The 18,076-nt window shown below is 38.7% G+C and overlaps 1 protein-coding gene across 1 annotated transcript in view; it reads left to right on the forward strand.

Annotated features, from left to right (window-relative positions):
* Positions 1 to 18,076, forward strand: part of jph3b (junctophilin 3b) — a 135,509-nt gene that overhangs the window by 2,771 nt on the left and 114,662 nt on the right. Inside the window, exon 2 of the mRNA XM_059993011.1 lies at positions 57 to 6,725. Within this exon, the coding sequence (XP_059848994.1) occupies positions 6,344 to 6,725 (382 nt within the window). The 5' untranslated portion in view covers positions 57 to 6,343. The remainder of the gene's footprint in view (positions 1 to 56; positions 6,726 to 18,076) is intronic.

Consider the following 18,076-nt stretch of genomic DNA (forward strand, 5'->3'; position numbering starts at 1 on the left):
TTATTTTTGTTCAATGTCATACTTACCTATTTTTTCCTTCCTAATTTGTTTCCCAGCTTTAGGCCATGTTAAGAAGCCAGGAAAATAACGTGTCTAGAGAAGTTAGAGATCTTTCTTGGAATGGCTTGGGTGTGGCAAAGTAATCTGTTCATTAAGTTTTCTTTCAACTTGATGGAAAAATATCTAAAATCTGCTTCTACAAAACTAAAGCTCACATTATTAACAGCTGGTGGTTGCAGTTTATGTCTCAGAATGGGTTACTGGTAGTGTGCTGCAGGGGTCAGGGACTCCTGTTATTTGTTAGTTGGATAAATGATTTGGAAGCAAATGAACAAAAATTGATCAGTAATCAAATAAATCAGTCCATCAGTACTAATCAACAGTTTTTGAACCTGGTCCTCTGTACCTTTCTCCTTTACTTCCTCATTGAGAGATAACAGCCAGTGCAGATCGCAAATAATATCTCCTCCTTGCTGACAACCAGTACAGGCACACCTCAAGGATGCGTGTTTCACCCACTGCTCTACTCTGCCTTAACACATGACTGTGTGGCTAAGCACAACTCTTAAACACCATTTATAAATTCACCAATGATACTATATTTCATTAGGAGCTTGAAAAGATTTGGTATGTCACCAAAGACTCTAGCAAATTTCTACAGATATACCATGGGGAGCATTCTAACTGGTTGCATCACCATCTGGTATGGTGGGACCACTGCATAGGATCAGAAAAAGCTGCAAGAAGTTGTAAACTCAGCCAGCTCCATCATGCGCATGAGCCTCCCCAGCACCAAAGACATTTCGAAAGGCGATGCCTTAAAAAGGTGGCATCTTTCTTTAAGGACTCCTGTCACTCAGGATATGCCCTCTTCTCATTGCTACCATCAAGAAGGAGGTACAGGATCCTGAAGACATGCACTCAACGTTTCAGTAACAGCTTCTTCCCCCTCAACCATCGGATTTCTGAATGGACAATGAACCCATGAACACCTCAGTATTTTTCCGTCTCTTTTTGCACTACTTATTTAATATATTTTTATATATACAGTACTGGAGTTTATATTACTATGTATAGCATTGTAATGCTGCTGCAAAGCAACAAATTTCACAACATTCAGTATGCCATGGATAATAAATCTGATTTCTCAATCTCACTGTGCATGCATACCAGTGAATGACAATAAACTCAAACTTGAACTTAAATGAAAAAAAGTACAAGGATGTTCCTGAAGCTGGAGGGCTTGAGTTAAGAAGAGATACTGGATAAACAGAAGCTTTTTTCCATGGACAGTAGAAGGCTTAAGGAGTGATCTTACAGAGGTATATAAAAAGTTGTCCCTTAGGTTCCTTGTAAATCTTTTCCCTTCATCCTAAACTTGTGCCCCCTAATTTTGGACTCCCCTACCCTGGAAAAGACTGTTGCCATCTACCTTATCTATACCTCTCATAATTTAAACATTTCTGTAAGGTTGCTGCTCATTCTCCTATGTAAGAATAAAGCCGTGGCCAGGCCAATCTCTCCCTACGCCTCAGGCCTGGCTAGGGCTTTATTCTTTAGAACATAGGAGAATGAGCAGCAACCTTACAGAAATGCCTAGACTGCAACATTATTGTAATACTTTTTTCTGCATTCTTTCCAGTCTTTCCTCCAAAAAAATTACAAAGAACTCCGAAGTGCAGTGTCACCAATGGCTAATGTAACTGCAACAAAATGTCCTAACGACAATACTCAGTGCTCTAACAGATGAAGGTCAGCTTATTGAATGCCTTCTTCATCACCATGTCTACCTGCCACACTGCTTTCCATGAACTATGTAATTGTAGTCTGAGGACCTGTGTCTTATTACTCCCCAGTGCTCTACCATTCATAGGTCAAATCTGACACTAGTATGACTTCAAAGTGTGTCATCTAACACTTATCTGTATTGAATTCCATTTGCTGCTCCATGGCCCAAGTTAAAAAGCTTCAGTCTATCCAACTGATAAAGATCCCTCTGTAATCTATCATAACCTTCTTCACCATCGACACCTCCCAATTTCATGATAGAATGTGACTCAGGTTTATTAATGCTGACATGTCATGAATTTTGCTTTGGGCAGCAGTACAGTGCAATACATAAAATTACTATAAATTACAATAAAAATATATAAAAAATAAATTAGTGCAAAAAGGGTGCAAAATAGTGAGGTAGTATTCATGGACACTAGAAATTTGATGGTAGAAAGGGAAGTAGCAGTTCTTAAAATGATGAATGTGCATCTTCATGTATTGGATGTGGAGGCTCTTGGAGTGGTAGGTGAAGACAAGAGGAACCCTATCCCTGTTAAGGCAGCAGGAAGATAGGGTGAGTTCAGATGTCTGGGAAATGGAGAAGGTGGAGGAAGGGAAACCCCGTTCTTTTAAGGAGGAGGACATCTTTGAGGTCCTGGAAAGCCTTATTCTAGGAACAGATGTGGTGCAGATGAAGGAACAGGAGACGGGGGTGGAAAGAGGTATAGTCAACTTATCCATGGGAATTAGTAGATTTATATATTTAAAAAATTGGTAGACAGTTACAAAATAACGTTCCTCTGGACCAAAGTTCACAACTCAGTTCACGTAACTCACACACAACAGATGAAGTAATATTACCACAAATAAATAGACAAATGAAATGTTTTCCAGAAGCTATATTCCATTTACTATAACTATAATAGCGCCTAAGCTGGTATTCAATAACGTTATCTATATACTGCATGGCTTACCTTTGATTGATCATCAGAATGGAATAGGACTATTGTGTTGGAGGATAATATCCTTGGACTTTGTATTGTTCCTTGTGGTGAAAAAATTAAAATTAGTTTTTCTTATTACAGCATACACAGATTATAATTAAATAATAAGTTACCTCTTGATGTTTACTTTTGGGCACTGTCAGAAATTCACAAGGCTTCTGATAAATAAGTATTTCAACTAGTTGGGTTGGGATTCATCATTATAGCTGAACGGCCAACTATGTTCATTTATTCAGTTAATGTTTGTAAGTGGCATTCACCAGCATCTTCTAATAATCATGGACTCTTTTGCTATTTGAATTCTACCAACCAGAAGAGACAATTGTTGACTGCAGACAATACGTTCTGTAGTACCTGGAACAAGAATTACATTATTCTCAGGAAGACTTAACTGGTGCAATTTCATTAAAAACAAACTGTAACCTGTTTGTCTGTTAATTCCTACCACTTCTCTGAACCTCATGCACGTTAAAGGAATAATTTATTTTGTTAAAATGGAAGTAATTGCTTCACATTGAATAATTTATTCAAATCTACTCACTTGCTCAAGATCAAAGTTGAAGCTGTGTATGCTCATGTGGGTCAAAACTCTTCCTGTCTTTTTGTGATATAGGTGATGAAACTCTTTTCCTGATACATTTACAGTTGCATTGGTGTGTCTTCTGAAGTTGTGTATTACCCTTCAATTTCATTACTTTTCTTGCCTATTTCCATCCTGCTCTCTCCCTTCACATGGTTAAGCTATGACTGTTCCCTTTTTCTAGATCTCACTGTCTATGTCTCAGGAGAAAGGTGAACTTTCAACATCCATTACAAACTTACTGACTCCTACAGCTGTCTTGTATGCTCTTAATACTACCCTGCCTGTAAGGACTGTACAAAAGTCCCATTTCCTCCATCTTCATCATATTTACTCCAATGATTGAACTTCCCATACAGATCCCTCTGAAATAGTTTTTATTTCCTAACCACAGCTCTCCATTGTTAACAAAGTCCTTGACCACATCTTATCCATTTCTAATCTCAACTCCTTCACCACCAGGATAGATTTCCCCTTGTCAACACCTTTCATCCCACTAGCCTTCACATTTAACAGTTCATTCTCTGCACTTTAAAGAGATTCCACCATCAAATGTTTTCCTTTTTCCTCCTCAATAATTTGCACAACTATTCCCTTCATGACTTCCTGGTCCTCTCTTCCATTCCCATGGGCCACCCCTTTATAAGGCACTTACCTTTGTAAATACAGGCAATACAAATCAAAGTCTTCTCACGTTTTTCCTTCCCACCATCCAGTGACCCAGTCTTTACAGGTGAAGCAGCAGTTCACTTGCACTTCTTCTAATTTAGTTTCCTGTATTTGATGTTCACAATGAAGGAATGCAGATAGGGCATTAACTTTGCAGAACACCTGTATTTCATCCAGAGTAGTGACCCTCAGCTTCCTGTTGTTGCCTGCCACTGTAGTTCTCCATCCCACTTCCACTCTGATTATTGGCCTGTCCTGTCAGAGTGAAGCCAACATAATTTTTAGGAATGGCACCTCACCTTCCTTCTGGATGCAGTTTTGAATTGTACAACTTAAGGTAACTTGAAGTTTCAGTCTGTGTCAATCATCCATCCATTTGTTTTATTAGAATGGCTTGCTTCTATTCTCTGAGAATGAATTGCAAGCCTAGCCTGGCTCACTGGGCTTGTCTTCCTGCTCTACATTTTGCAACTTCCACATCCTCCCATTTGCTCACTGACTGACCAGGTAACTTTGTTTGCAGCTTATTCCTGTAGTTGTACCATCCTCCCTGATGGTTTTGTCTCTGGGTTCTGAGGAAGGGTCTCTACCTAAATACTTAACTGTATCTCTTCCCACAGGTGTGGCCTGACTGGCTAATTATTTCCAGCATTTTCTGTTTTTTTTTGTTTAAAGTCTTTTATTGTGTTCCAAAATTGTTCAAAATTAACTTTTTGTCAATTGTAAAGAAAACGCGTGTCCAGATGGTGTCTCTCCCGTTTACACTTTACCTCTAACAAAACAGACTATCAATCAGTTTGGATGATTGCCAACACATCGAATTTGATAAGCTTTGAAAATATACACGCAAGAACAAATTGCACACTATCAATACAAAAAAGGGAAAAAGAGGTTAAATATAGAGGACTGTGGGTTAACATTCCTAAGGAAAAGTTATTATTTTAAGCCAATATGATTTGCTGACAATAGGCCGGAAGGGAAACAGTAGACCTAATTAGACTGCGAATTTCAGGCGACACACCACGAACACATTTTTTTGATTAAAGCCAATGTCAAACCCCCCCCCCCCAAAAAAAAAACAAAGCCAGCATTGCACCGGAGAAAAATTATAATTTGCAGATAATGTAACAGCCAAACAGCCGGCCAACTAGAATAATCTTATTCCGCCTCAAGGCCGCTTTGTCCTTATTGATTAATGCATCATTTAGCAACGTGCAAATCCACACACATACAATGTATTCGGAACTTGTTTATGCAATCGACGGGTATATAAGTCATTAAAAGAAGTAAGCAGAAATACTATGGTACTGTATCCACAAATGCAACCTGCCGTTCTCAACACCAATTGTATCATCTGGTGATTGTACCCACAGTATTTCAATAAATAACATATTGTCTTTTATTGGACCCTCCCTTCTAATTGATGCGAAAGCAGTGAACGTCCAGCTGTACAATAACAAAATGTGAATCAATTCGACGTCAAAAATACTAAATATTAAATGTAAAGCTAGACGAACTTATTTCAAAATAACATTTTCACGTTATGTATGTATATACACACACATATACATAAAATAAACCATTGATACAAGATTTAAGTATAATACCAAATTTCCGATGTAAATGATCGCAGGAGCCCCATTTTCGACATAACTAGCTGGCGCTGATCATTTTCTGAAGGCTCGGCGTGGCTTTGAAATATCCGATGTTGAGAGATTAGCCTGGTCTCTACAGCAGTAACAGATCCGAGCAATGGGATTCTCTAAGAGTGCATGAATGTTACGCAAGTTCCTGCGCCTTCAATTTATCGAGAAGGGTTGAGAGGAGACCTGTTCCCTTTAACGGGGTTTTATAAACAGAGCCATCAGGAAGGACTCAGGAGCGGGAGAGAGTGCATCTCCGCAATCCCTTGATTCAGCAACATCCACTCCAGACTGCTCAGAATACACAAGCATCCTCCCTCCAGCATAAGAGCAATGGTGCAAGATTGGAAAAAAACATCAGGTCTGTTGTTTTTCTCTTGAGGTGTAGAGACGCATTGCTGTGCCAAAAGGCGTAATCCTAACCAACTGAATATCGGCGATTCTTTAGAAGATTTCCTTATAAATATGCCAGCATTTCTGAATAATTATCGAAGACGGTCGAATCCCAGATGACTGGATTTTGCTAGTAACCAACCGTTGGTTAATTTTTAGTGGACCCGTCACGTTTGTTGAAGGCGTTGCTTGTCTTTTTTTTCTTTCTTGTTTGTTTTTGTTTTGTCCGATTTAGTAGTCCAAACGCCTTCTTGCTCTGAATTGTGATCCTCATTTCATGCATGTCCAGGGGTGGCAGGTTCGATTTTGATGATGGAGGGTCGTATTGTGGAGGTTGGGAAGATGGCAAGGCTCATGGACATGGCATCTGCACCGGCCCAAAGGGGCAAGGAGAGTACGCGGGATCTTGGAGCCATGGTTTCGAGGTGGTGGGTGTATATACCTGGCCAAGTGGTAATACTTACCAAGGGACATGGGCACAAGGAAAGAGACATGGTATTGGAGTGGAAAGCAAGGGAAAGTGGGTCTACAAAGGAGAATGGTGCCATGGATTCAAAGGACGATATGGGGTCCGGGAGAGCATTGGCAGCGGAGCCAAGTATGAGGGGACCTGGAACAATGGGCTACAAGATGGATACGGAACAGAGACCTATAGAGATGGAGGTAGGAGAAGAAACTTAAAACTGCTTATTCAAACGGTGACTTTTTTTGCGAACTAAAGAGGTGCGATTGAGATATGTATTAATAGTAAAACAGCTACAAAGTTAATAATTGGAGTTAGTTACCGAAGAGAATCCCAGGAGAAACATGTTTCCTAAAATCTGTAATTTAGTAATAAATTACCAATCTGTCAGGCTAAATCAGAAATTGTAAGATAAGAATGCGGGAGATTTCCTTTATCGGTCGGTATCAATGATTTGTGAAACTGAAGAACTTGTTTCAACGTCCAAACCACAAATGCATAAACATAATGGAAATGAAATCACTGCAAGACCAATTATAAGTGAAGATAAAAAGCAATCAAAGGCAAACATTGAAATTACACTACAGCTAAAAAGTGCAGCCAAGGATACAGGCTTTATCCTTGTTAGTTTGAAAGGCTGTGTCTAAAACAATGCAATTACGACAACTAGAGAAAACTTTCAAGCCTCGTAATAAGATAGACGCCCAAATTAAAGACATACTGTATAAATATATGAAGTAAAATATTGTAAACAGTACATGCGATGCAATGCCAGCAACAAGGCATTCCGTAAAGATGTGTGAACAAATAATATTTATCTGCACTGGCAGGTGTGAATGAGTGGTGGGTTTTCTATGAATTATAAAGCCAATTATTCTAAAGAAAATGTGGTTTTAGATGTGCACAGAGCTATAAACATGAATAGGCAAAAATGTAGATCAATAAGGAACATGGCAACCATTCCATAAGAAGGAATAAGAAGAGGCCGTGTTATTTAACCGCGAAGGTTTCATGATAGGCTCGTGATGACTAGGCAATGTTTGCAAGTTAATATCCAGGTCTGCTGACTTAGCAGAAATCATGTAATTATTGTATCGAAGCTTTCAGGTTATTCAAATAAACTCGCTTGTCTAGTCTTGGCCATCGTACAAAACTTTTCCGCATTGTGGAATAAAATGCGGTTTTCAAATATTGTGGAGCTTGTGTTCAACTGCAACCGAAGAACAGCATGCACCAAATTTTATTGCGAAGCAACCGGGTCTGCTTTAACTCTGCATGGGACTAATTTATGATTTCAGTCCTATGGCGGTGATCACAATAAAGTCACTGAGACCAAATATCTATGTGTAACACGGAAGGGGTAGGGAATGACCAGACGGAAAAAAAATGGGCTGGAACCCTTTAAGAGAACGATTCTTTACCGACAAATAATATCGATTAACAAAGCACGGAATTGCAGTGATAATGCCACAGATTTAGAGGATCTTTGGGTAGTACGTTGATAATCACGTTGGGGTGATAATAGTAACAGTTTATTCAAATATGATATATTATTAATTTATAACGTACCGGAAACAATGCTGTATGTTTGGATTGCTCCGATTACATGGTATTACATTTTAAATTACCTAAAGTGGGATGGAAGCGGAAGTTGATATGATAAAAAGCAAATCCGAATTAAACCAAAAGGATGTCTGTAACACACTGGAAAACTAGCATTCCAGTATTTTAAAATGTCACCTTAAATTGAACCACAAAGAAGCTTCTTCAAAATTAAAAAGGCTGTACTTATTTTCATACACTCGCGTTTTGGCGTTCAGTTCACGGAGTCTGCAGTAAGAATGTCAACAAATTAATGCAGTTATTTTCCGCCATCTCTGGAATACTCATCCACCTGCCACATCATTGTGAACTGTAGAAGTGGAAGACAAATTAAGTTTTATATTCTTACAATGTTACTTGAATTAATCCATTCCGGTTAAAAAAGGCATTCAGCCCGTCGAGTCTGTGCTGGCTCTGAGCATGGCAACTCTATTTCCCTTATTTCTCTATAATCTACAGTCCTTCACATAGATGATTAATTCCCACGATTTTCCTGCCTCCACATATTACCAGTGGAAATTTACAATAGGCATCTGTCACACACCCAGACCATACTTCAGGGTATGAAAAGAAAATCGGAGCAATCATGGGAAACCCACGGTCAGAGGGAGATCATGCAAGCTCCACACAGAGAACTCTTGAGTTTGCTGTATCATCACGTTACCCTTCTGGATCATCCTGCTACCCTTGAAGTGATTAATGACCCCTTTTAAAAGATGAAGATAAGATAATATATATTTACATAATTGTCTTGTATACCATGTAATAATGATGAAAAGCCCTTAAAATATGCAATCATATTGTATCAGTTTGCACTGATATGAAACCAGACTTAAACAATTTTCAAGTAATGAAACCTGTCACAACAACCTTGAACCTTGCAGTTAATATTAAGGTTTGTGTTATTTCACTTAATGAACCAAAGTTTAAATTTTAATGATCAGGTAAGTTTATATGAATGGACTGCAGAAGGAGAAAAGTATTGTATTTAATGGGCTGTAACAATCCTCTAAATATGAATTGAAGACATTAACTGCATCATTTATGAAGGAACACAACGGGAAATATGTTATATAGACGATGAAAAGAATTAAACCATTGCAGCAAAAATATTAAAATTAATTTGCTTTTTTTTTTACAAATTTAGTGCTTTTTTCATTGTATTTAAAACAAACCCACTGAAACTTTAAGTGCATACAAAACTGTTGTAATATTGCAAGAAATTCCTACAATGAACGTGGAACAAAATGCCTTGCATACAACTGAAAGATCTTGTGAATACCTTGCCATGAAGCAACTTAGCCATTGTACAGTGACAGACGTTTGTAAAGTTTTTCCACAAATACTTGGAATATAAATTTTCAACATTGTTTCACTTGAAGATAGCCTTTTTTTTAATAGCAATTGTGCTTTAATACAACTGCAAAACACGAAGCATAAAACAAAAGCAAAAATAGTTGGAAAGTTTTTAATTAGAAGCATTAAATAACTAGAAAATGTAAACATGGAACATGAAATTGAGATGATTATTTGTAGCATTTCCTCAAGTTGTGGTTCATTTAAAGGGCTATAGTTATGAAAATCATGATACCTGGGGAAATATAATCAGAATATCTAATCTAATGATAATTGGAAAACATTTTTAAAATCCAAATCTACTTAAATGTGTATGTCTTTATTCCAAAAATACTTATGCACAAAAATCTTGTTACTTTCAATATTCCTACTTTATTGCATTTTTGAAACAATAATTAATAATTAAACAATAATTACATTTGAGTAAGTATTTCTGATGATGATGTTAGCTGATGGTGACCAAAATGAAGATAGGATCTATTTTCACTACATTTGCCAACCACTAATTGGACAAAATTATCTAAAGGTCAGATCTTACCAACCATTGAGTAGGCAGCTCAATAATGATCTTGGCCACCTGGCTAGGCAACAGCAAACCACATCTCCTCGTGCCCCACACACCCTACCAAGTAAATATGAAAGGTAGGATTTCATAATGTAATAGAACTCTGCTTGCCATGGTTGGTGAGAATCGATTGGAGCAAAGCTGACAATACATGAACCAATTTATTGGGTGATGGAGATCACAAGTTCAGCCAAATATAAGCAAAATGTGGGTTCTGAAGAAGCAGGAATTAATCTTGGTGATGGTTGCTGCTGCTCCACAGTACCAAACCAACAAATTAAATAACCTACACAATTTACCTTCTGGGCAGTTTGATTATGATGTCTGGATCCAAAGAATGTCTTGAGTGTGTCTGTCTATGCCCCTTAGATGACCTACAAAAATGTCAGCTTCGCAGGGTATCAACATCCAACACATTGAGTTTTCATCCTGATTGAATGTCACCACTGGGCATCAGCAAACATGATTATGGCTAGAAAGAAAAATGATTTATCAGCATGAACTAGTACTTTGTGCCCAACTTCATGGAAGAAGAGACAAAACTTCTCCGAGAAGTACTGGAGTGCAATTAGTATCAACAAGGAAGTGAAAAGAAATTAGTATTCATTAACAAAAACTATGGAGATGATGATCCTGAAAACACTTTAAATACCAAGGAGACAATGATATACATCTTAGAGTTTCAAAGGTTGTAGAGACAATGTTATCATCTTCCAAAAATCTAGAGCTTCTGGAATAATTCCTGCAGATGCGACCCGACTATTTAAGAACGAGAATAAAACAGGAACCTAAGTGACAGTGCAGAGACTGGTGATTGAACCTCAACTACTCACAATCTATCAGAAACATGATGATGTTTGTCTCTAATGAAGGGTCTCGGCCTGAAACGTGGACCGTTTACCCTTTTCCATAGATGCCGCCTGGCCTGGCCTGCTGAGTACCTCCAGTATTTTGTGTGTGTTGCTATTCACAATCTATGCCAACATTTGGCCGAGGGAACTTTTCAAAGTTTGCTGATGGTATGGAACTGTGGGAATGTGAACATGTTACAAAGCAGTGGATCTTGAAAAAAAATCTGACCTGGAGTGTGGCAGGTTTCAAAACGGAGACTGATAGTTTTCTGAATATTAGGGCAATCAAATGATGAAGGGGTAGGGCAAAAAATGACATTAAAAATGGCCCTGGTGTTACTTCTTATAATGTTTGCTATATGACTGTTCAGTGAGTATCACAGACGACGTTAATGTATTCTTCAGACCATGGTTGGGATAACTATTATTCTGTTTGTTGTAGAAATCAAAGGTACTGGTGTGTGGCAAAGTCTGCAGATACAAGAAAATCAAATACAGCTACAGTATTTCAAGTTTTGCTGGCTATATATACATTATTATACAAGATATGATCATTAGACCAAAGAAGGTCAAAGGTGACCTGATAGAGGTATATAACATTGTATGAGTCATTGATAGGCAGAATCATTTGCTCATGATGTTGGTATCAAATAACAGAGGATTTAAAATAAGAGCGAGGAGTTTTAAAGGGGAGCTGTGAGGAAAACATTTATGTTACAGAGAATGATCGATTCTTGTAACTCGCTGCCAGAGGAAGTAGTAAAATAGTAAGCATTCCATGTTTAAGAGGATTTTGCACAGGTACTTATAATAGGCAAGGCTTAGAGACTGAGTAATCTGATAAGAGGTAGATAAAATTATATGAGTCATTGATAAGGATAGATAGATTTTTTTGCATTATATGGATATCAAAAACAAGAAGGCGTAAGGTTTAAAATGAGAGGAAGGAGTTTTAAAGGGAACTTAAGGGGAAATATTTTCTTTACAAAGAATGGTACAAAGTAGTAAAGTTAAATACAATCACTATGTTGAAGAAGCATTTAGAAAGGCATTTAAGGATACAGACCTAATGCAGACACATTTAGTGATTTAGTGTAGATGAGGAAAAAGGTTGCTGTGGACATGGTCAGCTGAAAGATACATTATAATGTGCACAATTCTATGACTTCATGCAAGATTCTATGACCATTAGGTGAAGGGTAATCTGACATGCTGTAAAAGGACATTTCCAGAACTGTATGAGCAAAGGAAATATCAGTGCTAGATTTTTAACAATATTTGGGAAGTTTTAATGATTATAGTTCACTGTTTGAAGACACAAAGATCAAATAGTGATGTACCAAACTTTTAAAAAACAGCCTTATTTTTGAAATAAATTTTGAAAAAAATATGGTTTATATCTTTTGCTTATGACTAAATCTTATCAATTTACTAGCAGAATCCTGATAGCAAGTATCATCATATAAATATTCCCAATTCTTCAGACATTTTAATTCAAACCTCCTAAAACCTCAATAGATACCGTACATTTTCAATTACATTCCTGCCTAATATTAAAAAAATGGATAGCAGAATCAGAATCACCCTATCTTAGCACTTTGACTATTTATATAATTAATTAAGGAGATAATACAAAGGAAGAAAACAGCACTGTTTCTACCTACAACTAACAGATGTGATGGAGGAGGATCTTCTGGATATCAACCAATAATACAACAAGCTGTTTTATTGCTTCATGTGTTTATTGAAAGGTATACTTTAAAGTTGTAATTTCAAATGGAGGTTAGAATTCCCTTTTTTTCTCCCAAAGTCAGCCCTTTAGAGGGGCAATCTGGTTTACCGCACACTCTATTTTGGTTTTAAAGGGGCAATAAGTTCCAGGCATATGTGGAAATTTATGATTGTGGGAAGAATTGAAAATGAGTGACCAATTTCACTTCACATATTTTGACAAATTGATTTGCTTCCTTCATTTTATGGTGATGTCTGTTTGCTGTGGTAGGCCTTAAGGATGAATTGTTTAATTTCTATTAGTCTGGCCAATGGATAATCTACATATTTGAATTTAAACAGTAGTTTCCAAAGGATATTTGGCTGTGAAGGGCTTTGAATGTGGCAGATGAGATTGATTTTTGTCCTTATTGCCTGATTGTTAGGCATCACCCAAAGAGAACACTGACAGAACTAATTTGGGGAATTTACTAATGTTTCTTCTAGCCTGTCTGATATTTTCCCCAATTAAATTAAGTGGAAGAACAATTAGTTCCATAGTGGCATATGAAGTGTTGAGTCAGAGTTTCCTCTCTGCATTTTGATGAAACAATATTTAGTGCTTGCGTAGTAAAGCCTCAAACCAACCACTAGAAATCAAGTCTAGGGCCTTTTTGCATTTTTGTTATTCAGGTTGATATTTTTCCTTATCAGCCCAATGAGAGTATTTTAATCAAGATTAAATGCAGTGTTCTATACTGAGTCAAGTTTAGATATCTTTGAAAACAAGTAGCCTCAATACACAGTATGTTGCTTTAATATTATAATTCAGCACCAACTTTTACATCATCAAATGGCATTCATGCAAATCTTTTGATATCTAACTTGGATTTTTTTTAACCATATCATTAATATTGTAGTTGTCATGAAATGTGGGGGAGGATTGACCCAAATGCAGAACAACAGAGACGATTTAGTGGTGAGTGATAACTTTTATTAACAAATTACTAAACAACAAGCCACAAGTGGCTATTAAACAATTGAGAACAGATAGTTTAAACCACAAGGCAACAATGTCCAGGAATAACTGGTTGAAGCTGGCTGGTTTGATGAGTGAACAAAGGACTGTGGCTGAGAGCTGAGTTTAAATAGGTTGCAGGTGATTTCTTTTAGCTGGGTGGAGACTGGGAGGTGCCTGCTTGTGCAGGGCTGACAGCACCTCCCCTTCTCGGGCTTATACACAATGGCCCAAGATTATCTGAATGGGTCCAGTTGAACTACTCAACGAGCAATGGATCCAAAATGAAACTGAGGAGTACCCAAGACCTTTCCTCCAAACTGTGCCCTTCCCAGTTGACCAGATAATGCACACCCTGTTCATGTCAATGTGAATCCACCAGCCGGCAAATCCACTAGCTGATTGGCTCTTTCTGATTGACTGTTGGTCAGAAGACAAACTCACTGTGGTGCGGAGGATGAAGCAGAAGGTTCGCTAGAAGTGGGAGAGGAGTTGCGACCCTTGGTCCAACACAATGTCCTGAGGGAAACCATGGAGGCGAACTACAACTTAGAGAACCAGGTCTGCCGTACCAGTGGATGACAGAAGTTTGGGGAGGGCAATTAAGTGGGCCACCTTGGAGAACCGATGCTCCACAGTCATGTTCAGCATAGCCCCATCAGAAATTGGCAAACCAATGAAGAAATCCATGGTGATGTGGGACCATGGTTGTCGGGGGACTAGTAGTGGCCACAGGAGCCCAGAGGGCTGCTGGTTGGAAGAACTGGGTGAGGCACATTAAGGGCAGACAGTGACAAACTAATGTACATCTGTGATTATGGTGGGCCACTAGACTCGGTGTTGCAGAAAATCCAGAGTCTGTCTTGCACATGGATGACTGGAATGGGTCCACTGGAGTGCCTCAGAATGCATGGCCGCTGGCATGTATTTGTGGTTGTCAGACATGTTGGCCAGAGCAGGCTAGTGCTGAGGGCCTAGCAGAAGTGGTTCACAAGATGCCAGATGATTGGGACGATGATCTGTGAGGATGGAATGATGGGCTGAGGGTCGATCTTCATTTTGGCCTGATCGAACTGTCCTGACAGGGTGTCTGCCTTAGTGTTCTTGGAGGTGGGTTGGTAGGAGATGTAGTTGAATTGCTGGAAGAAGAAGGTCTGGCATGCCTGACGTAGGTTAAGTTGGCAGGTCTGTTGTATGGATATGTGATTCTGGTGAGGGCTTGGATTTTTCCAGGCCAATGTTTCCATACCTCCCAGGCCATTTAACTCCCTGACTCCTACTCCATAATGGCACTGTGTAGAGTTGAACTTGCATGAGAAGAAAGCACAAGAGTGTACCTTCCTTGATGAAGATAGCCCTGGCACTCTTGTCGTATGCATCCACCTCTATCACAAAAGGTCCAGAATGGTTCAGAAGGCAGGGAATGGGAGCAGTGGTGAAGCATCCTTCGAGCTCCTCGAAAGTGTGGTCCCCAGCAGCAGACCAGGTTTTATTTGAGCTAGGTGATTTGTTGAGGAAGATGGGAGGAGCAGCAATTTGCCTGTGGTTCCTGATGAAATGGCAGTAAAAGTTGGAGAGCCCAAGAAGTACTGTGACTATTTGAGGAAACACAGTTGTGGCCATTCAACAATGGTGTGCACTTTCCGAGGGTCCATGATTATGTCTTGGAGTAAAAGGATGTAACCCAGGAAGGATTGGGATGAGGAATTAGCATTTTTCTAACTTGCAGAACAGCTGGTTTTCGAGGAGACACTAAAGGACTGAATAGACATGATACACATAGTCTTGGGGGTCCTTGGAAATGATAAGGGTTTATCATCAAGGTAGAAGAACTCATACATGTGTAGCCTTTCTGGGTGGATCTTGTTGAGGACTTGGGAAATGCTGGACTGTTGGGAAGTCCAAAAGGCATCAATCACTAAGTATTCATTGTGACAGTGGGTGTTATGAACGCCATCTTCCACTCTTCTCCCCAGTGGATCAGGTAGTAAGTGCTCTATTGATCTGGGCCCTGTGGAGTTTTGCCAATGCACTATCCATCAAGGGGACTGGGTTGTGTTTCTTAATTGTAATTTTGCTGAGTCTATAGTAGTCAATGCAGGGACAAAGACCTCCTTAATTTTTCTTTGACAAAGAAGAATCCTGCACCGCTGGGGACTGGGATGGTTGAATGAAGCTGTGCTGTAGTGCTTTGGCGATGTAGTCATTTATGGCTTGAGTCTCGGGAGGGGAGGTGAGAACAGATGACCATGGGAGGGCTGGAACTTGGGAGGATGTTGATAGGCCTGTTGTATGGTCTGTGAGGTGGCAAGGTGCCCACTTCCCTTTTACTGAAGGCAATGGCTCAGTAATAGTATCCTTGTGGGGGTTTGGTGAGGTCGAGAGTTTTCTCAGTTGCCATTGATTAAGAGGTTGAAGTCAGCTGAGGTTCCAGGCAGGTGGTCTGTTAGGTGGGGCCCAACTCAGCAGTGAACTGGATGACCAGGTGAGGTGAGGATTGTGAGTGGAGAGCCAAGATGAGAGGAGTGTTGGGTGAATTGATAAGGAGGAATTGGATAAACTCGTGATACAGAGAGTTGTAAGCTTAGTCAGTTCCACCATAGGCATTAGCCTCCATCGTATCCAGGACATCTTCAAGGAGCGATGCTTCAAAAAGGAAGCATCCATCATTAAGGACCACCATCACCCAGGTCATGCCTTTATCTCGTTGCTACCATCAGGGAGGAGGCACAGAAGCCTGAAGGCCCACACTCAACGATTCAGCAACAGGTTCTTTCCCTCTGCCATCCGATCTCTGATTGGACATTAAACCCATGACCACTACTTCACTAATTTTTAATTTCTATTTTTGCACTATTAATTTAATGGTTATATATATTTTTTACTGTAATCACACCTTTTTCCTATTATTATGTATTGCATTGTACTGCTGATGCAAAGACAACAAATTTCATGACTTATGCCGATGACATTAAACCTGATTCTTATTCTTCCTGATGCTCATGTGCATAGGCCGTGTGTGTGCTCTGATCATCCAATACACCAAGGGACCTTACAAAGAAAATAGATCATAGTCTGATAAAGGGAAAACTTTCAACAGAATTTACTTCAAGCTTAAGAAAATCTGTCAGACAGAGCTCAACAGTAAAAATATAACAAAGGCAATAAACACTTATGCTATACTTATATTAACATATTCTTTTGGCATAATATCTTGGTCCGAAACTGATCTGTAAAATTTACAAAGAAAAGTAGGAGCTAAAATGACCAATTTTAGAAGACACAATGCACACTCAAACACAGATTAACACTGTATAGGACAGGAGGAAGAGGAATAAAAAAGTTACACAACACATAAAATTTCTAAGGATATATTTTCATCAACAAAAAAGGTTTCAGCACTCCATGCAAGCATGTGCAATTCTAAGAAGTACACACTACTAAACTTGAATGAAAGCACAACCCAGAAAAATGAAGAAATTATCACTACAGAAGAAAAAATTAACCAATGGAAGACATTCCCACGATCTGACAGAGAAAGCGTTGAATACTTGGCTGGAGACCTCTTCCAAGAAACAGAAGGTGTTCCTCATGGCAAGACAGGCCCAGGTGGTTAAAACAATAAAATATCAAAAATACATGATTAAAGACGAGCAAGTTCAAGACAATAAATGCAGAAAATGCCAAGACAAACCAGAAACAATCCAACACATTATAGGATTCTACAGCAGTTTAATTCAATTTGATTACCTCCTCCACCAGCACAATCAAGTGGCAAATATCATTCACCAAAACTTGTTTTAAACTACAAACCCATAAAAGACAACCTACCTTACCATAAATACAAACCTGATCCAGTTTTAGAGTCAGAATCCTACAAATTATATTACGACTGAGCCATTATTACAGATAGGACAATCCATAATAACAGTCTGGATATAATATTACAGGATAAACAAGAACAACTTGCTTAATAGATGTAGCATTCCAAACACACACACACAACATACAGAAATCAATGTGAAAAACTCCAGAAATATGCTGAATTATAAGAGGAAATTGAAAGACTATGGAACACGGACAGGATATACATCGTCTCAAAAGTAATATCTATAACTGGTATCATCCCAAAGTCACTAGCCTTAAACAATTAGGCTTACACAGCAATATTTATGTAAATCTCCAGAAAGCCACAATACTAAACACCACTAGAATAGTCTGAAAGTTCCTAGAAATTGAGGAATGAGTGTGCTTGGCTATGCTCGTACCTCATGTTTTACCATCTTGAGCTGAGAAAAATGAAAAATAAACACTAATACTAAGAAGAAATAAATATTGAGAACATGAGATGAAGAGTCCTTGAAAATATGTCCATAGGTTGTGGGAACAAGTCAGTAGAATGGGCTGAGTAAAGTTATCTGCTCTGGTTCAAGACCCTGGTGGTTGAGA

Source organism: Hypanus sabinus, chromosome 17 (genome assembly GCF_030144855.1).
Source record: "Hypanus sabinus isolate sHypSab1 chromosome 17, sHypSab1.hap1, whole genome shotgun sequence".
NCBI classification, from domain to species: Eukaryota; Metazoa; Chordata; class Chondrichthyes; order Myliobatiformes; family Dasyatidae; genus Hypanus; species Hypanus sabinus.